Source organism: Brachypodium distachyon, chromosome 4, assembly GCF_000005505.3.
Source record: "Brachypodium distachyon strain Bd21 chromosome 4, Brachypodium_distachyon_v3.0, whole genome shotgun sequence".
Lineage (NCBI taxonomy): Eukaryota > Viridiplantae > Streptophyta > Magnoliopsida > Poales > Poaceae > Brachypodium > Brachypodium distachyon.
In genome coordinates this window covers 31,194,636-31,215,266 of record NC_016134.3, presented here as the reverse complement: position 1 = coordinate 31,215,266, position 20,631 = coordinate 31,194,636, and the positions used below count along the sequence as shown (strand labels likewise).

Sequence of the window (20,631 nt, the reverse complement as noted above, 5' to 3'; positions counted from 1 at the left end):
CTTTCACTCGCAGAACATGGTTTTTATTTTACCATCATAGTACCTGTTTAACTAACCCACTTTAGTTCATTAGCATGCCACTGATCATAGTCAACAGTCAACACCACATGGTCAGTCAAATATGATATGGGTCCTCGTGTGTTTTGTAACCCAGGATCTTCTGGAAAACATCACGGCCGTGTGTCGCTTACACAAAGAAAACTGCCTTGTAAATTAACTCCGGCGGCGTTCTCTGTATAGGGAAAAAGACATAGGAAGATGAGCATCTCTGTGTCCTAATTACGACCATCCACCGAACGTTCATCCAATAGGTACATTTCTCGAAAAATGACTACCCTTGACATGTTTGAGAGGACATGATCCAAACATATATTCCGTTTTATGGACACTCTGAAGCCCCGGGAATATATATATAGAATATAGTATGACTGTTTTCTTTCCAATTTACATAGTACGTACAAGGTTACACGCAATATATCTAGCATTACCGGTCTTTTTCTCTCTTCATCGTCAGCTAGGGCGTCGCTTACGAAGAAGCCTTGTAAACTTTGCACGGTGCGACGTAAACCCCGATAGCGTCGAGGAGCCAGCCAGAGCGTCCCCAGAACTGGGACGGAGAACGGCACCCCCGTTGGTTTACCATAAGGTCCGTGTGTGCTCCCTTTGTCCGTACCGAACGTCCCCTCGGCGGCGGTGATATGCTCGCCTGGTGAAAGGTAGATCTGCAAGCTCAGAGAAAAGAGAAAATAGATGGGACAAGATCAAGACGGGTTAAGAGTGAGGAGGCCTTTTTGTGCTGAAAAGAAGAAGAAGAAGAAGAAGATCATCTTCTTCGCACTCTAAATAAGACAATATGCCGAACATCCGTTCGATAGTATTTTTCACGAATTGTTCCTGCGGAGCGCCCGCCCATGCCCTCCTGCCTTCTCCTCCTTCCGGACTCACCGATGTAGTCGTAGGAGAAGGCGTGGATGGCGTCGGAGTGGTATAACGTCACGCTCCTAAGGCGAACCGTGCCACCGCCGGTGCGCATGTAGAACGGCTGCCCCCCGGACCCACCCCACGGCCCCACCTTCGTCGCCGCCACGATCTCTCCGGAGAAGCTCTCGTTCCCATCCTGCTTCCTCATTTGTTGTCCGTAGGCCCGTGACACGAAGAAACTGGCTCCTCCCAGCGACGACATTACAACAGTCGAGGATGGTGATAGTGAAGATGATGGTTGTTCTTCCGTTGTTGTGTGTCGTCTGTTGTGGGTGTAGGAAACGGCTATTTTGGTGGAGCTGAAGCCGAAGAGGAGCTGCAGCTTCCTGGTCACCGCCGCGGCCGGCGATCTCTTCGAGCTCTCCAGCGTCCGGCCTAGGACGACGGCGCATGTGTAGACCGACACGACGGCGATCAGGAATATCAGGAGCACCGTGGCCCCGGAGAACCGCACCATTGTTGACTTGTTGTTGCTAGCTATATATCTCTTGTTATTAGCTAGCTAGCTCGAAATAAATTAACCTCTTGCATGCGGTGATCCCAAGCTGGGTGTAATATATATACTGACCGCCGGCCTGCCGGCGGCACCAGGGAATAAATAAATGAATGAATGTGGGTAGCATCGTCGATATACGGCGGCGTATTTAGTGAAAACCATTCTTGTTGTGCAAACTTCAGTGTAAAAGCTTCAAAAAATTACAAATGTTACGGAAGTATTATTTTATATATGTGTAAAATTTCAAGTCCAAATTCAATTGCGTTTAGTAGCAGAAAAAACAATGTCAGCGGTTCTTCACTGTCTAGCACTATTTTATATTTCTCTTTTTGATTTTTTTCAAATGCATTTGAGTTTAGACTTAAGATTTTGCTGCGTCACTGTCAGTACGTATCAATCCGCCGGTGCAACCACACGACATTGGCCTCGTCGTCAGCAGATTATTAATCAAGAGAAATTGGAAATATATATCTGCTTGGATGCATACATCCATGTCGCTCACTCCCTCTTGTCATTCTCAAGCTTTGTGATCACTAGTCACCAATGATCAGTTAATTAAGTTGCGCCTTCAACACTACTGCTAGATAGCCAGATAGGTAACTCCGAACGGGTACTCCAATTCGGTGATCGCATGTGTCAACCAAGTTAGACGCGAGTTAAGCCGTGTAGAAGTAATATCTCTCTCTTCTTCCTCTTCTCCTTCTTTTGAGAACTTGATAGGTTTTCCTTTTTAAGGGGGGAGAACTTTTTTCTTTACCACTTCAGAACGAGGGGAGAACTTAAGAGGCTAAGTTACATGTGTTGTACTAAATCAACGACACTTATTATGAATCAGAGAGAGTAATTAACAATGGCCACTGTACTTCTCCAACCAATTCACTTTAAGTCCCTCTATCTGTAAAACATATCATGACTTTTTATTTTTCAAATTACAAGTTACACAAAACATGACTATAAAACAACAGGTCCTATTCGTATTTTGCAACCTCGGATCTCCTGAAAAACATCACGACTGAGCATGCTTACGAAGTTGCCTTTTAAACTTTGCACGGTGCAATGTAAACTCCGATAGCGTCGAGAAGTTGTCCGGAGCGTCCCCAGAAGCCCACGACGCATCCATTCGCGACCGGGACGGAGAACGGCACCCCAAATACATCGCCATATGGCCCATATGTGTACCCTTTGTCCGTACGGAAAGTCAGTGAGGTAACGATAACCCGGGGGTCGCTCCGCGTGCGCCCAAATGTCCCCTCGACAGCGGTGATGTGCTCGTTCGGTGAAATGTAGAACTGCGGGCACAAAAGGAGAGTACAATTAAGACCAAGATGGGTTTACTAGAGACATTTTTGGTAGGGAAAAGAGATGGAAGAAGAGCACCATCGTGCCCTAATTAAGACCATGTACTGAACGTTTGTCCAATAGCTACATTTCTTGAAAAATGCATAGCCTTGACATGTTCGAGATGACATGACAATCCATACTGATGCACATAACATACGTACCGTTTCATGAACTCCTTTGGACCTCCATGAATTGCCATCACCAACGCCGCCCAAGGACCCCTGCGCCCTTCTCCGTCCGAACTCGTCAAAGTAGTCATAGTAAAAGGTGTGGATGGCATCGGAGTGGTATAGTGTCACGCTTCTCATACGAGCCGCACCGCCGGTGCCGGTGCGAATGTAGAACGGTTGCCCTCCGGATCCACCCCATGGGCCCACCTTTGTGGTTTCGATCTCGCCGAAGAAGTTACCATCGCCGTGTTGCCTTCTCATTTGTCTCTCCATCACGGCTTGCATCCACTTGGCCCGCGCCTCGTCACCAGGGGTGAAGGATGGCGTGTAGTAATTGGCTCGCCGTAAAGGCGAGACGGAAGATGATGACGATGACGATGACGATGGCAACGACGATACGGCATCGCTAGGGTAAAGATCTTCAACGGATGATGATGGCAGTAGTGATGATGATGATATGTCGTCTCTAGGGCGACGACGAGCTCTGGCAGACGACGAAGATGAACGTTCTTCGATCTTGTGGCCAGCGGCGGCAGAGTCGTCGGCGGCTCTGATGGTGATGCTGACACCGAGGGAGGGCTGTTGCAGCTTCGCCTTGTCCAGCGTGCGGCCGATGGCGGTGCCACCAAGGATGGCGCAGGTGTACACGGACACAGTGGCGACCAGGATCAGCAACACCGTGGCCCCGGAGAACCGCGCTATTGTTGTTGTTGCTATAACTAGCTCGATTGACAACCTCGCAATATATAGATGTACAGTTGCCGGCCGGCAGCGGCGTTGGCAGAGGGCATTTAGCATCATCGAGCAATCGGTGGATTGCGCGTTTAACTAATTTCCCAGGTTTGCGTTAGGCTAATTAATTAACTTGTCGCCGTCAATACGCCGGCCGGCTCAATTCAACCACGATTTTACTGTATGTCGGATTTTGCATGTCACTCTGTCATTGTCAAGTCTAGGGGAAGATCAGCGTTTTCAAGCTTTGGGTTCATCGGAGTTTAAGCTCTCTTTTTTAACTGCTCAATTCGTAAATTTGTTTTTTCTTTTGAGAATAAATTCGTTTTTTTTAGAAAATTCGTAAATTTGGTTGAGCGGCAACCAAGATAAGACACGCTGGGCCTTCGAACCGGCCCAAGTAAAAAGGGCCCGATTTGAACAGGGCGTCCTTTTCGCTCTACCTATACTGCAAATCCGGAAGCACTAAAGAAGGCCCAAAAAGCCCAGTATAGTCACCCACCCGCAGGACCTGCCGAAGGGAACCTCGAGCTCCTGCCGCCTCTTGCTCGCCGCCGGTGCTGCAGCCGGGGAACCTCAAGGCCATCCACGCCCGCCCTCCTCCGCCCAGTCCATCCCAGCAAGTAACAGGGGCTTACCTTCCCTCCTCCTTCACCGCCGTCGCCATGCTCGCCCATCTCCGGCGATGTTCCGGCCTTCTCCGCCGCCTACCGGTCGCCAGCCTCGCCGCCGCGGCCGACCCCGCCGCCGTCCACTCGTGAGCTCCCTTCCCTCTACCCCTAATCCCCCTACAAAACCCTTCCTATTGTTTCCCCCCCTTTCATCGAACTCATCCTTCGCTAATTCGTTGTGTTCTTGCTCCCATTCCTGCCTGCTTCTTTCGAATAATGTTGCTCTGCATCGCGTGTGCAGGGGTTTCCATAGCAACCACAGAAGTTTCTCTACAAATGGTAAAGTTACTGATGGCCGGCGAGGGTTTTCGCAAACCCGGACGGAGTTGAATCCAAGTACAGCCATGAAGGTATTTCGACAGAATTAGAGCCCTGTTGCTTTTCATAGATTTGGCTCTGTTCATTAATGTCCATCCCTGGAATTGTGATAGATGGAGGATTGAATAATTTTGACTTTGCTTCACAGGACAACGATGCGGTCATTGATCGCATACAGAAGAGTACAAGGGAGTTGAAAAGGGGGCCAGTTGGGCACACCCTTTCATCAGCAGAGAAGAGGAAATTCCTGATCAACACTGTATGTAAAACTACGTGGAGATAATTTTGATATTGTCTGGTTTCACTTTTGAGTATATGTCGTGTCGATGATAATCATAACATAGCTGGAGCCCAGAGGGCAGCTAATCACATGTTTACAAAATTTAAAGTATTATATGGAAGAAAGAAAACACATTGACAAAAAAAATTCTAGCATGAGTGCGATTTTCATTTCCTATTAACCAGATATCGAATGTAGCAGGTTTTCTTGCACCTTGCACAACCATGTATTGAGCTATAGCAGCTTGTTGTCCCTAAAAGCTTTAGCAGCTTACTCTTGCAATATGCGGAATTATTTCCAGTTAAGTAGGTTTTGCCAAGCATCTCTTGGCTTCAAGGACAGCATGACTCATCATATATTCATATGTAGATTATAGCTGCAGAGAGAATGGCACTTGGTCTAGTAGTATTGGGATTCACCTGACTAGACAAACTGTAGCCTTCTTTAATGTAGACCACAGTATGGATCAGTTGTGGTTCTTGAAATTTTCAAAGTAGAGATTTTTATTTATTGCTGGAATTTAATTACTGCTGCCCAGTGGAACAAATCATTTAACTACTGCAATCTCTAAACTGCAGCTCCTTGATCTTGAAGATTCAAAAGAAGCTGTTTACAGCACCCTTGATGCATGGGTTGCCTTTGAGCAGGAATTTCCTCTGGCCTCGATAAAGCAAGCAATTGAAGCTCTTGAAAAGGAGGAACAATGGCATAGAATTGTCCAAGTATTGAAGATCATAATTTAATTACTTGATCTGAATTGTGTTTATTTTTATACAGTATGAATTAAATTTCTGCTCATTACATACCTAGGTAATAAAGTGGATGTTGAGCAAAGGGCAGGGAAATACGATCAGAACATATGAGCAATTAGTGCGTGCTCTTGAGAAGGACAACAGAGCTGAGGAAGCACATAGAATCTGGGAGAAGAAAATAAGCCATGACCTGCATTCAGTTCCTTGGCGTTTCTGTGGTCTTATGTTGGCTATTTACTACAGAAACAATAAGTTAGATAGGCTTATCAAGGTATGGACCAGTAATTCCTATTGGTACACCTTAGTATTTTCATATAATCTTATATTGCACTAAAGCTCATGCGGGTACCTCCCTGCCTTTCTCTGATGGCTTAGCTCTTCCATAATCTTGAAGCATGTGGTCGTAAATGTCCTAGTAGAGAATATATACGGAAAGTGGAAGATGCATATGAAATGCTTGGTCTGTTAGAGGAGAAGACGGCTTTGCTTGACAAGTACAAGGATTTGTACAACAAGTTATCGGGTAATGATATAAAGAAAGGTCGACAGTCCAGGAAGGCTCAGAAGAAAGCTGGTTAGTCCTCTGGCTCCTGTAGCCCCGTTCTTTGCCCAATGATGCTAAAGCATTTCTGACAGGTTGAAATGGCATGTTTTTGCTAACTCTACTATTCTTTTGTCAGCTGATAGCAGTGAACAATTCGAGATGGAAATATCTGAAAATCTACCATGCCCTTCGGATAACGAACCTGTTGCCAGCAGTTAGTCGAAAAGAAGTAAAGCAGTGCAATTGCTTCCTGTGTTCCCCTTTCAGAAGCAAGACTGATGGCGTGTTCAATGATAACCCGATGCAGCTGATCCTAACATTTCTCATGCCCTCCAAGGCATGTTTGCTCTAGATAGCTGGTGCAACCAATAATAGTCCAATCCTAATTGGGAACAAGGAAGTCACACGACGCCTGTTCTGTTTCTTATAAACAAGGATGGCCAAAAAAAAATTTCTCTCAACTGTTACAGAAATTGTCGGCCTGCCAAAAATTAGTGTGTTTGATTACTGTGATGAGTGAGCGCCTTGTAGTAATCAGCCTGTAACGTTGTACTATAGAACTTGTGTTTTCATAATGGAAAGCCAGATTATTCTTATCAGTTACTCCCTCCAATCCATGATAAGTGTCGCTAATTTAGTATAAAGTTGAATCAGCGACACTTTGACACTTATTATGGACCGGTAGGAGTAGTACAATTTGATCTCTTTTTCTCCTGATATGACACTGCCTCTGGAATTATCGTTACTGTTCTTTGTATGTTTGCTCTGAAATGGTATCAGATTTATCGCGTCCTAAAAAATGGTGCAGTAAAAATAGGGAAATCGTTGTGATGGGATCAGATGGCCTGGGCGATGGCAGCATGGAAACTTGATTTAGATTTTGGCTGAAGAACAAAGGCCAAAACACAGTACTGTTCTTGTTCACCCTCTTGGTCTGAGCTGAAGCGAAATGAGACCACAGCTCACTCGCTGGCTGGCGGTGGCAAAGCATGACGGCAAGCTGCCACTGATTCGCCGCCGGTGGGCAAGTGCCGCCGCCATGCCGGTGCCAAGTTTAAGAACTCAGATTGTTTGAATGCCACCACTCTTTTGTTAAAACCACAGCTCATCAACTTGATGCAGATAAGAGGGCTAAACCAGCTCAACCAGTTGGGAGATTGCTGATTTCTTTCTGTAAACATGTAACTTTGTAAATACACACATCTCTGTAAATAGCAGCTAATCTAAGAACTAGAGGAGGGAACTGTCACTGTCAGCGTAGAAACAAGTCGAGAAAGAAAATTTCGGCTCCGGCAGCATCACGAGTCATGGCCATGAGAGTAATGGCCTTCCAGAGGGCACTTGCAGTTCTTCTGCAGCTCCAGGTACTTCTGCATGTCGAAGCCATGCTTGGCGCAGAGCTTCTTTCTCCTCGACTCGAACATCCTCTCCATGAAGTCCTGGTACGTCGGGTCTCTCGAGGTGATGAGGAAGTAGGCGTAGCCGACGAGCAGCCCGGAGGTGGTCGTGAAGAAGGCGATGGGCTCCATCACGTCCCACGAGAACTCCCAGAACGTGAGACGGAAGAAGAGGCCGACCTGGGTCATGAAGAACCCGAGGCCCGTCCACAGGATTCGTCGGACTTGCTTGTGCGCCAGCTTCTCGATCTCTTCCTTCTTGTCCTGGAGCTGCTTGAACTCTTCTTTCCTCTTGTCGTTGTCTGGCGCGAGCGCAAGCGGCACTGCCCTTCTCACCAGATCCACAACCTGAAATCAGTCAATAACTGACCATTAATATATCAGCTGAAAATTTTACAACATGTTTGCCTTTTTTGCATCTCGTACCTAGCGTAAGAAAAATCTCCATGTCTTGCCAAATAGGCGAGAAAACCATAAAGAGTTGTTCACCACAAATAAAAACTTGCAAAAATTGTCGCTACCCCATGGAGGAAAGCAACAGAAACAATGACGTGCTGACGAAGCAGTCCTTGTCGAATCAATTTGAACTACCATGGATTTCGCGCCCACATGTAGGGTGGACGCTTAGATATGCTTCAAGTGGTGTAGGCATCACCTAAACAGGAACACAAGATTCCACTTTTCTGCTTAGACCATCCTATGGTCCTTGTTCTGACCAGGGTAGGTGAACAATATCACATTGGACCTGGCGGCAGGGAAGGGAAATCTCTTATTTCTACCGCACAATTGAATTGTCCAACCTTGCTTTTGTTGATTCCCATAAATTCTTTCTACAGATTGACCGTGTATATGCTACTTCAGTTAAATAATGCTACCCTGCAACTATCTCTTTCCACTGCTGCAGTTCATTCGTTTATTTTAGCTCAACTAAACATTACTCACTTCTACAATGGTTAATATCACATAATCTATTAGGACCAGAAAATTATCCCACCAAACCCCCTACAATGCAAAGGTTGAAGCAGCATCCTGAACACATACATTTCCTGCATAAAACAAATTGCATTTCAAGTTAACTGGATCCACCTGGATATCTACTACCAAAATCGATCAGCATTCATCCAGCTGCAACCAATTCAACCAACGCAACAATCCTAACGCAAACCAGTAATGTTAGAACATCCATTCCACACACATGGCTAATCAATTCAGTACTCAGATCCTCTACCAGCAACCTGAAAACAGAGTCCAGTCCAGTCCAGAACTCCAGATCGTCGCGAAATCCAGTATTAAAAGTAACGGCAGAATCTAACACAAACAAACAGTAACAGCAGAATCATGAATCAGTTACCTTCTCGGGGTGGAGGTAGGCCTTGTCGCGGAAGAGCAGGACGACGCCGGCGTCATCCATGGCGTGGGCCAGCGCCTCTGCCTCGGCGCGGGTGCGCGCGGCGCCGGCCTCCACGCAGGCGTCGAGGAGCTCCCCGTAGGGCACCACCTCGCCGCGCCCGTCCTCCCGCAGCCGCCGCTTCAGCGCCTCCACGCCCACCAGCCGCACCAGCCGCCTCGCTTCCGCCGCCGTCACCTCCGGAGGCGGCGTCTGCGGCTGCGGCTGCGAGGGCGGGGAGGGGGAGAAGAGGCGGGAGTGCCGTAGCGCCGCCGCCGCGGACGACGGGAGGGGCGGCGGCGGGCGGAGGAGGAGGCGGGAGGCGGCGGCGCGCCACATGGCGACGGCGGTGGACCGGTTGTTGGTGGTCGGTGGTCGGCGGCCGGCGGAGGCTTTTGTGCGAGAGAAAAGATGTGGCCTTTTTGGGGAAGTGGGGAATGCCTTTCCGTTTGAGACCTTTGAGTCAAAATGGGAAGCATTATACGTAATGCTCTTCCTTTTTCCAGATCTTCTCTGCGTGATCTAGTTTATCTAGTACTAATGCTGTCCTAATCACCGTGATTCCGTGGGGGCAGGGCAATTGTTGGTCTTTTCCGGCAGTGGAATCTAATCTGTTCTGATCTGATGTAGCTTCTATCGTGATCCGGTACCGTCGCCGTTCACCGTGCCATGGTATCTGGCAACATCAGGTTGGTGTGTTGTGGTGTCCAACGAGGCGTGCCTAGCTTTAAGGGGTGATGGGAGCTTTTCTTAAAAAGACGGTGTTTGATAATCGATGGCGAGACGATGTTTAGTGACGGAGTTTGGTCTAAATATGCGTTTCTCAAAACCCTTGTTGGGTGCTTTTGTCTCTGTGTATTAAATCAACATAATGCAGCATGCGACAAAAAAATCCCTCGAGAAACTCTACGTCTCCGTTGTTGCCGGTGTAGCCCGTTGTCCATGATCTCGTAGCTAGCTGTACGAGTGCTGTCTAGCTTAGTTTGGCTACCATGCGGTCCTGGCATATTAGGCCCGTGCATGATGTTCGGTTCTAATAATATATAACCATCCGCGTTCTAATTATAGCCTACATACATATTTGAGACATTTTTTTACATGACACATTACTCATTTGGATGCAAGGTGTTTGTAATCCTATATACCGTACCGGGTGGTAGGTCGGTGGACCATTAGAATTGAAATTGTAGAAACAAAAACACAATAACGCCTTTTGAACAGTTTGCAAAGAAAAAAGGAAGAAGGTGAGGAGAGAGACAAAATACATTTTACTTAACTTCTTGCTAGCTTTCTTGTACAAATTTGAGATATAAGAATGCATTTCATAGAATCTTATAATGCATGAGATCCTTCAAGGATAGATTTTTCAGAATTGAGCCCCCTCAGAGATGTTAATGAAAACCAGGCGAAAAACAACATACCATTGAGAATAAGATACAAAAAGGAAACATCATACTTACTAAAAAAAGCTTTCTTATATGTAAGGCCATCCGCAAAGGTCGCTTTGAAATTTTCTGGCGTGAGAAGAGAATTGAGAGCTGGCTCTTTGTAAAGAGGCATATTCATAGCCAAGAGCCGGCTAAAATTCGACATTTCTACCATCGTACATCGCTGTATTCTATGCTAACAAATCATATAAAGTCAATTCACCTTCGTATGTGCTACTATTCTACCGTCTAACTATAGATAGATAGGGTGGAGAACTCTGCCAGATCAATGTCTAAATAAAAAGGCTTACGGGATCTGAGAAGATTCAACGCCCTAGCTTCCCATTTATCCAGATTCTTCCTTCTCCGTTGACAAGGCAGTGTGGCCTGCACGTGTTTAATTTCCAGGGACGAATCTTCGGAGCTATTCTTCTGCCATTCACATCTGCTACCCTTTTTCTTTTTCTACAGCATGGCTGCTAGTTCTTACCTACCTCATTTGCTTCTTTTTTTTAGAGGAACCTACCTCATGTGCTTGGATCAAGAATTGAGAGGACCCTACCTCATTTGCTTGGACCAAGAATTGACAGCCTCAAGGAACGAAGACGGTGCCATACCATAAACAAACATGTTTCCAAAAGTCAGCCCAAAAAAGGTCTTGACAGGCCTAAAGCGGCCCATGAAATTTCTCTTGTGTGGATAGTCCAACCAAAAAATAAAACTTAAAGAAGTCTCGTTGTTCTTTTCTTTTTTTTTAAGGGAAAACGCAATCCATTAATTCAAAAGAGCAAGCGGATTACAAGAGATTCCAGGGAAGCCACAAACTGGTCCTGGAAGACCACCCATCAGGTGACCAGCAGAGTCACTTGTCCTAGCATAATGAGCTAAACTGTGTGCAACTAGGTTGCGGTTTCTAGCAGCCCAAGAGTAAGAGGAACTATCAAAATTATTTAACAGGCCAGTAATCTCCTGGAGGACAAAGCAAATAGTCGATCTGTCCGCAGCAGAGGCTTTCAGCCCAGAAGTGAGACTCTGATTGTCAGTTTCCAGGAGCAGCTTCATCTCCGTGTTTCTGCAGAGAGTTCTAATTTCTACAGATAGCTGGCATCACTGTTCAGTTTCATCCAGTTTTCGGGCAGGGGCAACCAGGCAGCTGGCATAGTATTGCAAAGAGACAGATCGGTGTCCTGCAGAAAATCTGGTCCAGGCGTCCTAGACATCTTTGACCCATCGACCGCCCCAAGACAATCCAAGATGTCTTCATCACTCCTAGTCAACTTCTCCATGGCCAGAGAGTAATTCCCAATGAATAAAGCTGACTCCTCGACCGTGTCCTTACCATCTCCGAAAATAGCATTATTCCTCGGGTGCCAGGCCCTCCACCAGAGGAATAGAAGGCGTTGTCGGGTCAGCTTATCGACGGAGTCCAGAATGATAAGAACCCAGTCATCACCCAGACAACGCAAAGACTTATCATCCGGGATGCTCCAGTCACGACGCATACGCTGCCTCAACGCTCTGGCTTTTGGGCAAGCCATCGCAGCATGGTAATTCGTTTCATCTTCACGGCCACGGACCGAGCACGTCGGCCTTCCCTTTCCAATGCGTCGACAACGTAGGGACTGGACAGCCAACGAATTTGTGGCCAACTTCCAACAAAACACCCTAACTTTAGGCGGGACATTAGCTTTCCAAATCACATCCCAGATTCTGCGATCACCCGAGAGCCTGCTACTTGTGCCTTCATTCTCTTGGTTCAAAGACGCCTCCAATGCCAGTCTGTAAGCCGATTTGACAGAGAATGTGCCTCTATTCTCCGGATGCCAGGCCACCATGTCACTCGCCCCCTCAGCCGGAGGATTAATCTGAAGGACAGCTTCAGCGTCATGTGGATAAAAAATCTGGTTGACAAGTTGTTCATTCCAGGCATTCTGATTCGGGACGAGAAGATCGGACACTCTTCTTATCCTGGTAGGGGATGCTTTCCCGGATATACGCAGATTTCCTCTGGGAATCCAATTATGCCTCCAAATATCCACCGACTTGCCATCTCCGATGTGCCAAATATACCCCTTTTTAATCAGTTCCAGTCCATGTTTAATCCCTTGCCACACAGGAGATGCAGATTGGATAAAAACAGTGTCTAAGATATTTCCATTGGGGTAATACCTAGCCTTGATGAACCGAGCACACAGACTGGCCGGATTTGCAATAAGACGCCACGCTTGTTTTGCAAGAAGAGCTTGATTAAAGAGCGCCATATCTCTGAAACCCATACCCCCCTCGATTTAGGCCGGATGAGCTTGTCCCAAGCAAGCCAATGGATTTTTCTCCTATTTTCTTCATCCCCCCACAGAAGTTCCTGGTGATATGCTCCAGATCCTCACACAGCCCTTTTGAGAACTTAAACACGCTCATGGAATATGTAGGAAACGCTTGTATGACGGATTTGATCAAAACTTCCTTTCCTCCTGCAGAGAGATATTTCTCAGACCAATCATTCAACCTCTTGCTAGCCTTCTCCTTCACTGTCTGGAACTGGCCATTCTTCATAGTACCATCCGGCACCGGGAGCCCGAGATACTTCTCCTCAAAGGTGACGTTTGTGACGCCCAAAATGCTCGACACAATCTGATCATTATCTTGTGAGACATTCTTGCCCAGCAGGATAGAGCATTTTGCCGGGCTCAACAACTGACCAGTACATTTCTCATACACAGACAAGATATACCCTTCACCACCTGGGCTTGGTCCTCATTTGCTTGGAAGAATAATAAGCTATCATCGGCAAAGAGCAGATGGGAAATACCAGGTCCCCGCCTCATGATTTTAAGCTCCTGCCAGGATGCATCCTCAACACCTTTTGCAATTAGCGAGGAAAGGCCATCGGCAACAAACAGGAACAGAAAAGGAGACAGGGGATCTCCCTGGCGAAGCCCGCGAGACAGTTTAAAACTGTCCAGCACCTGTCCATTCACCTTGACCGCATATCTAACAGAGGTCACACAAGACATGGTCCATAAGCCCCAGTCGACTCGGTCGTAAGCTTTCGCTAGATCCAACTTGCACGCACAATATTCCCCACTCTGGGAGCCGTGTTGGATAGCATAGAAGCATTCGAAAGCAATTATGGCATTATCAGTTATCATTCTCCCCGGGACGAAGGCGCTCTGAGCACCAGAGATTACCTCATTAAGAAGTGGCCGCAGCCGGTTAACCATGCACTTTGAAACCACTTTGTAAATCACATTGCATAAGCTAATAGGGCGAAAATCTTTCAGGCAAGTCGAGCTCTTTACCTTGGGGATCAGGGCGATCACCGTATCATTAACACCATCCGGCATAATCCCAATATCGAAGAACTTTTTAACAGCCGCGATGATACTATGCTTCAGAGTAGCCCAATTGCGCTGGTAGAAGCGGGCCGGAAAGCCGTCCGAGCCCGGCACTTTCAGCGGCCCGATTTGAAAGAGGGCGTCGCTAATCTCCTCATCCGTTAAAGGCTTGCACAGAGACTGGTTCATATTGCCGTCCACTTTCCTGTCAATGCAGCTAATAAGGTGGTCTGGCTGGACAGCCGCATCAGCAGTGAACAGGTTTTTGAAGAACTCCGTAGCCATAGATTCAATCTCTGCAATATCTTCAGTCACTGAACCATCCATGCGCTGCAGCATCGAAATATTGTTTTTCTTTGCACGCCAGGTAGCTTTCCGATGAAAGAGTCTTGTTGTTCTCTTCAGGGCTTAAGACAAAGAATCCACCAACTAGGCAATGTTTCCCAGCTCATGTGTTCCAACGGTACATAGAAATGCTAGCAATGTTTTAAGAGGAAAAATTGTAGGAATCCAGATGGTTTAATCTACGAGCCAGAATTGTTTGAAATATAAATAATGATCGATTGTCGCTTGATATCGTCAGCTGTAGGTGTAAAGCGACATGAGAAAGAGGGATGGATGATCCGTGAAAATTACCACTCGAAGGCGCTCAAACGTCAGAATACCTCGTTTGCCCAAATATTCTTGCTAGAGTATCATTCCAAGCATCTATATAAATAGGATCTTTCACTGTTCGTCGAAAGATGGACAACCGATCTGACCATGGCGAGCGTAGCCATACATACCGCATTTGAAAATTCGTGTGTCTTGAAAACTAAAATCAAAATAGTATACATTTTCAAGTTTGGTGCTGGTTTAAGAATGCGAATAATATCTCTTTTAGGGAAAAGAAACAAAGAATGGGAATTAAAAATCTGAGCAACTTATGCTGGCAAATTTATGACTGGCACGTGTGCATTTCATTTACTGTACTGCCGACGACAGTCTGTCACTGACAGGCCGGGCCCATGCGGCAGCGAGTCAAACCGGCCCGCAGAGCACAGCAGAAGCTCCTCTCCCTCCTTGGCATCCATCGATCTCCCATGGCGACGAGCCATCCAGCCGCCGCAAGCCCGGATCCGTAACCCTAGAAAAGATCCCGCCGCCATTCGCGCGGGCAGAAGCAACCCGAGCACGCGCACTGCTCTGCTCTTCTCTCGCTCTTCCTGCTCCCGGCTTCAGCCATGGACGCGGCGGGAGGGAGCGGCGCGCGGACGGTGGCGGCGTGCGTGATCGGCGGGATCGTGCTGGGGGCGTCGGTGGTGGCGCTCCACCTGGGCGCGGGCCCCGCGGCGCTGCCCTTGCCGGCGCCCGTGGACGCGCTGCTGCGGCTGCGGCCCCGGGGCCGCCGCCGCCGGCCCGTCCGGGTCTACATGGACGGCTGCTTCGACATGATGCACTACGGCCACTGCAACGCGCTGCGCCAGGCGCGAGCGCTCGGGGACGAGCTCGTCGTCGGCGTCGTCAGCGACGACGAGATCACCGCCAACAAGGGACCCCCCGTCACGCCGCTCCACGAGAGGTGCCCGTCTCATTCCATTCATTTCCACTCTGCTTTTTTAAAGCAAAAAATCTTACCCCGTAGCATGTTTCTAAAATGAACTAGTACTAGTTCCATAACATAATTCTAGTGTGCTCTTGCGTCATGGTACTATATAAGATTTCCTGCTACGGTTAGAACCCCCAACATTTTTTTATCATGACAGTACAGTAGAATCAAGGTAACGATTTCTCGTTAGGTTGGTGCTAATTATGGGTCTCGTTTTAATTTCTATTCGTACAGCAACACAAATTGCTGGGGAACGCTTTTGGTTGTTGCTCATTGCCATGACTCAGGACCAGCTTTTGGTGTCATTGTGTGACTTGAATGCGTCTGCTGAGGCGGTTGCATCTCAGTTTACCTTTTATTTTATTTTTGTGGTTGAATTCTAGGATGATGTTTTATGGGTTAGGCAGACCTTTTTTTACGTTCTCTTAGATATTATTGTGGTGGCTGAGAATGTTAGCATTGGCCCATTTGGTGATTAGTAACTATGGAAAGTGGCTCTAAGTTATGGTTACTGGAAGTACTATTGGTGTGGTTATTTTGCATGAAAAAAAATAATACTTGATGCTATTATTGTGCTTATGTGATGTACTGTAAGATTGTTGCCACCTTTAGCCACCCAAACATTTTGTTCCAATGGGCACAACTTACTGTTTCTCTACTTCTGGATTCTGTAATCTGCCAAACTCAAGAACAATTCAGGGTTTTTATGTGCTCTGGTGGGCAGCTAGTGTTGACAATGCGAGATATTGCCATCAGCACTGTTTAGGCCTGGCCTTATGGGATTTTAGGCATTTCTATCATGTCTTGCTTTTGGTTCTTTGATGCATCATGGTATCAATCCCTAAATTTCTAGTATGTTTAGAATAAATTTCTTATTTGCAAAGTTTCCTTTTCTTTTTCATACTACAGGATGAAAATGGTTCGTGCTGTGAAATGGGTGGACGATGTCATTCCAGATGCACCATATGCCATAACTGAAGATTTCATGAACAAGCTATTCAATGAGTATAATATAGATTACATTATCCATGGTGATGATCCTTGCCTGCTCCCAGACGGAACTGATGCATACGCCCTTGCCAAAAAGGCTGGCAGATACAAGCAGATTAAAAGAACCGAGGGAGTGTCAACGACAGACATTGTTGGTACTGATTCTGCTTTGTTTTTCTCTTTTCTGTGTTAAATGATTTTTTAATTGTGATACTGAAATTGAAGTCTGAAAGTCCAAAGGCAATGATCTTGGTTCCAGTTCTTAGTTGCAAGTTCTCTTTGGTGACCAAATCTCATAGTGATCTGTAATATTGCAGTTTCTTCAACTAGAAACCTATTTTGACAAGCTTACTGTTCATTAAATTTTCTTACATGATTTCTCCTAATGTGCCACTTTAGGAAACCATTTGACAGTAGTTTCATAGATGTCATCAAAACTCGTGCTGTTCTCTTGTTAGCACCATGACAATCCACCACAATTTGCTGTTATATCCATTTTTGGGCCAGGGCGGTATGGAGCACAATTTACATTCGGAACCAATGAGTTGGTCATTTCCAGTAAGCAAATATTGATGGCGATGAAAAGATTTTTCTGTCATTTTGAGCCTACCTTTCTTAATTGCAGGAAGAATGCTTCTTTGTGTCAGAGAGAGGCCAGCTTCTGATAGTCAAAGCCACTCTTCACTGCAAAGGCAGTTCAGTCATGGGCATGGTCAGAATGTTGATGATAGTGGATCTGGCAGTGGAACAAAAATATCTCATTTTCTTCCCACATCTCGTCGAATAGTTCAGTTCTCAAATAGCAAGGTATAACTTCTACAGTTTCACAGCTTCCCATGCATCAAGACATTATTTACTTATGTGTAATGAATATTTCATGAGCCTGTGCAACATGGTTTATCACCTAGTCTTGATATTAGAATCTATTTGTAGGTGTCTACTTATGAGTTGTGATAATCTCTATGCAAAAAGACAGGTCATTTGTGGTGAGAATAGACCGCTACATTTAATTCGTCTTATAATTCAGACTGTACATGTTTTACCTAGGCAGATATTTGTCTGTTGAACTGTAGATAAAAACTTCCTCTGACCAGTGTTATGTTTTTCTAAAGAAAATTAAGCTTTTAATTTGGTGCGCTAACAGGCATGAATGAGGACTTGAGAGACTGAGGGGGGAGGTAGTCAGTAGTCACTTGGTCTCGCGGTGTGCTTCACCACTTAGTCACATGCTATTTGATTGCCACTCCAGTTTAGTGGGTCTGAGTTGAGAGTTGAGAGTTACAAATCATAAAAGGTCTTGTATCCTTTAATCATCAGAAAATATTGTACTCCCTCCGTCCCATATTAAGTGACTCAAATTTGCCCAAATATGGATGTATCTATGTCTAAAAAGCGTCTAGATACATGTAATAGAAAGTCACTTAATATGGGACAGAGGGAATAAGATCAACTATTCACTCCTTATCATAATATTTTGTCGAATATAGTTCCACATCTTGGAAACTGGTGATAATTCATGCTATGCTACTTGATAGAACTACTGCTTCTTTCTCAGCTTGTTTTTTATTCCTCTTAACTAAGCTTTACCAATGCAGGGTCCAGGACCAGATTCTCGGATAGTTTACATAGACGGTGCATTTGATCTGTTCCATGCTGGTCACGTTGAGGTAGACTATGACATCTTTTTCAGCATTCGGATGCACTTGCAAATATGCATGTCTTGGTCATGTTTTTTTTTCAGTTCTTACCGGAGGGAGCAAACTGAACTTAAATCTTCAAAACATACTCATATTATCTGTGTATTTATAGTTTCTTCTACGTAGATATTGCGGCTTGCTCGAGAGCTTGGAGATTTCTTGCTTGTGGGTATTCACACAGATCAGACCATAAGGTAATACTACAGTTGTATCTCCTTTACTCTTAAGCGTTTGCAAGTTACGAAGCTTATACAGTTCATTTGTTTTGCAACATTCTTAGTTTATAGTCATTTGGTTTAGACTCATAGTGTTTTGTTGAAGCATAACTTCTCTAATCAATTCTTTTTAACAACATTCTTTATTTATTTTGACATTCATGCATACTATATATCTGCCAGTTCAACTCGAGGACCACATCGCCCAATCATGAACCTTCATGAGCGAAGTTTGAGTGTTTTGGCATGTCGTTATGTTGATGAAGTGATCATTGGTGCTCCATGGGACATTTCAAAAGACATGGTGAGCTGTCTATTCCTCTAAGAACCATGCCATTGTGCCATTGTATAATTGCAGTATAAAAGGCTTGATGATATGGCATTTATGCTGTACCAGTTAAATTCTAATTTCTCGTCAAGTATTCATTTAGGTAGATATATGAACAGAGTATGATAATTAGTTGACTACAAAAGGAAAGATAAACATGAAATCGACAGAGAAGGGGTTTCCATAGGATAGCATTTTTTATGGAAGACAGGCCCATAGCCTTCCGCAGCCTCTAGCTTTACTAGTATCCTTTAGCTTGATCTTCATTGAGAAATGATGAGCCAGTGCCTTGCTTTCAAGGAGATTGTGTTTTCTGGTTGGTCGCATTGTCCAATCTAAGCTGCAATGCCAACCATGGTTTGCCGCTAGGTTTCAGTGCAGCTGTTAACTCTGGAATCATCTCCAAATCAAAGACACTCCTCATAGAGCCATATCAAAGTAGTAAATAGAGAAGAAAAAAATGGTCATTCTGCTCAGTAGAAGGCACCTAACTAAGCCTGCAAACAATTGAAGGTAGAACAATCAAGCCATGTTCTATTAAAAAAAAATAGTAATCTATATAGCTTCACCTGTATAACATACTGTCTAACCTTATGTGTTGATATCCAACATCGTTTATAAACCACCAGCTGCAGTTGTAGTACATCATGTAATGTGCGCCAGGAATCAGGAGTTCTCTGACTTCTGTTTTTTTGTACAGATTACCACATTTAATATTTCATTGGTCGTTCATGGAACTATAGCTGAGAACATGGACTATACAGAGGTAACTAAGCTCTACTTTTCTTGGCATGTGCAAATATTGAACCTTAAGAATTGATCATTATAGCTTGTGCACTTATCAGGATGATTCCAATCCATATGCTGTTCCAATTGCCATGGGCATTTATCATAAGCTGGACAGCCCTTTGGACATCACCACTAGTACCATTATAAGGAGGATAGTTTCTAACCATGAAGCCTACCAGGTAACCATCATTTATTTTTGGATTAGATTGCTGGATGGAATTTTCGTCCTCCGTGTGCTGTTTGCAGTACTACGCATCCTCGGCCATGTAAATGTGATTTGCCTTTTGTCCTCTTCATATCAATGTTGTGCATACATGAGTTATTTTCTACTGCTGTTTACGATAGTGCATCAGTGCCCCAGTAAATCACTTTGGATGTGTAGCATTAAATATTTGTCTGTCTTCCCGGGACCAATATTTCCTGCTATAACTATGCTCAGCAACACGTTCTCTGGTGTGGGGGTTGATATGGTTTGCATTTATTCTGGTCCACATATCTGGTGTGGTTTTATTCACGTTTGGTATGTGGTGCTGCTTTGTGCAGAAACGGAATGAGAAGAAGGAAGCCAGCGAAAAGAAGTACTACGACAGTAAAAGCTTTGTCAATGGAGAGTAAATTATGAACAGATTCTTTCTGAAGAACATTTCACTGATCGACTGAGGCTGTAACACCCCGTCAGAAATGCAACCGATAGGTGACCCACAATTTTACCGTTCCGTCGCACCTTTCCCATGTTGCTGATATAGCTTAGTAGCTTCAGATGCAACCTTGCTGAGTGACAGGCAGTGGTTCTGAATCAGGGGAGCCTGGAGGAGTTCCTCCATCCACTTTCAGTATCCCTACCATATTCCTCCCTGTGTACCGGCTTTCACGGTCATGGCTGCTGTTACCGGCTGAGTTCTTTTTGAGATCTATAATGCTTTCAGAATTGCAGTAAACACGAAACGCCGTTACCTGTTGATTTAACTGTTTTGATTCCCTGATCCTCTTGTTTGGTGGGCATCCAATGTGAGTCATTTTCTCATATATTTGGTGGACCTGTGTCCTGATCTTATAACGAACATGGACTAACTGATGTTATGTCGGTCGCTGGTCGGTGACAGTAACCTGGGTCCGGTCCGATGGTACACCTGGCTGTTTGGTTTTGTTGCGGTCTGGTGACACATTCGAGATCTATCAGCAATCTTGACAAA

At 45.4% G+C, this 20,631-nt stretch overlaps 5 protein-coding genes across 5 annotated transcripts; 2 read left to right on the top strand and 3 right to left on the bottom strand.

Annotated features, from left to right (window-relative positions):
- Window positions 1-409: 409 nt before the first annotated feature.
- On the bottom strand, window positions 410-1,488 carry LOC112268840. Its single transcript, XM_024455014.1, has 2 exons — window positions 946-1,488; window positions 410-722 (listed from the first exon to the last, which is right to left on the bottom strand). Exons 1-2 carry the CDS (start codon window positions 1,436-1,438, stop codon window positions 637-639), a joined length of 579 nt encoding a protein of 192 aa, XP_024310782.1. The 5' UTR covers window positions 1,439-1,488; the 3' UTR covers window positions 410-636.
- Window positions 1,489-2,372: 884 nt separating this feature from the next.
- Window positions 2,373-3,789, bottom strand: LOC112268682 (jacalin-related lectin 3-like). The gene is made up of 2 exons (XM_024454620.1): window positions 2,980-3,789; window positions 2,373-2,766 (listed from the first exon to the last, which is right to left on the bottom strand). Exons 1-2 carry the CDS (start codon window positions 3,787-3,789, stop codon window positions 2,515-2,517), a joined length of 1,062 nt encoding a protein of 353 aa, XP_024310388.1. The 3' UTR covers window positions 2,373-2,514.
- A 414-nt stretch (window positions 3,790-4,203) lies between these two features.
- On the top strand, window positions 4,204-6,888 carry LOC100827608 (pentatricopeptide repeat-containing protein At4g18975, chloroplastic). Its single transcript, XM_003576290.4, has 7 exons — window positions 4,204-4,477; window positions 4,633-4,741; window positions 4,858-4,968; window positions 5,568-5,711; window positions 5,800-6,012; window positions 6,117-6,315; window positions 6,422-6,888. The coding sequence occupies exons 1-7, from the start codon at window positions 4,386-4,388 to the stop codon at window positions 6,502-6,504; spliced, it is 951 nt and encodes a 316-aa protein (XP_003576338.1). The 5' UTR covers window positions 4,204-4,385; the 3' UTR covers window positions 6,505-6,888.
- A 464-nt stretch (window positions 6,889-7,352) lies between these two features.
- LOC100834962 (calcium uniporter protein 6, mitochondrial) lies at window positions 7,353-9,521 on the bottom strand. The gene is made up of 2 exons (XM_003577814.4): window positions 9,034-9,521; window positions 7,353-8,030 (listed from the first exon to the last, which is right to left on the bottom strand). The coding sequence occupies exons 1-2, from the start codon at window positions 9,406-9,408 to the stop codon at window positions 7,584-7,586; spliced, it is 822 nt and encodes a 273-aa protein (XP_003577862.1). The 5' UTR covers window positions 9,409-9,521; the 3' UTR covers window positions 7,353-7,583.
- A 5,333-nt stretch (window positions 9,522-14,854) lies between these two features.
- On the top strand, window positions 14,855-20,464 carry LOC100834656 (ethanolamine-phosphate cytidylyltransferase). Its single transcript, XM_003577813.4, has 9 exons — window positions 14,855-15,392; window positions 16,329-16,564; window positions 17,035-17,216; window positions 18,005-18,076; window positions 18,233-18,300; window positions 18,505-18,625; window positions 19,350-19,415; window positions 19,495-19,617; window positions 19,982-20,464. The coding sequence occupies exons 1-9, from the start codon at window positions 15,055-15,057 to the stop codon at window positions 20,051-20,053; spliced, it is 1,278 nt and encodes a 425-aa protein (XP_003577861.1). The 5' UTR covers window positions 14,855-15,054; the 3' UTR covers window positions 20,054-20,464.
- Window positions 20,465-20,631: the final 167 nt, after the last annotated feature.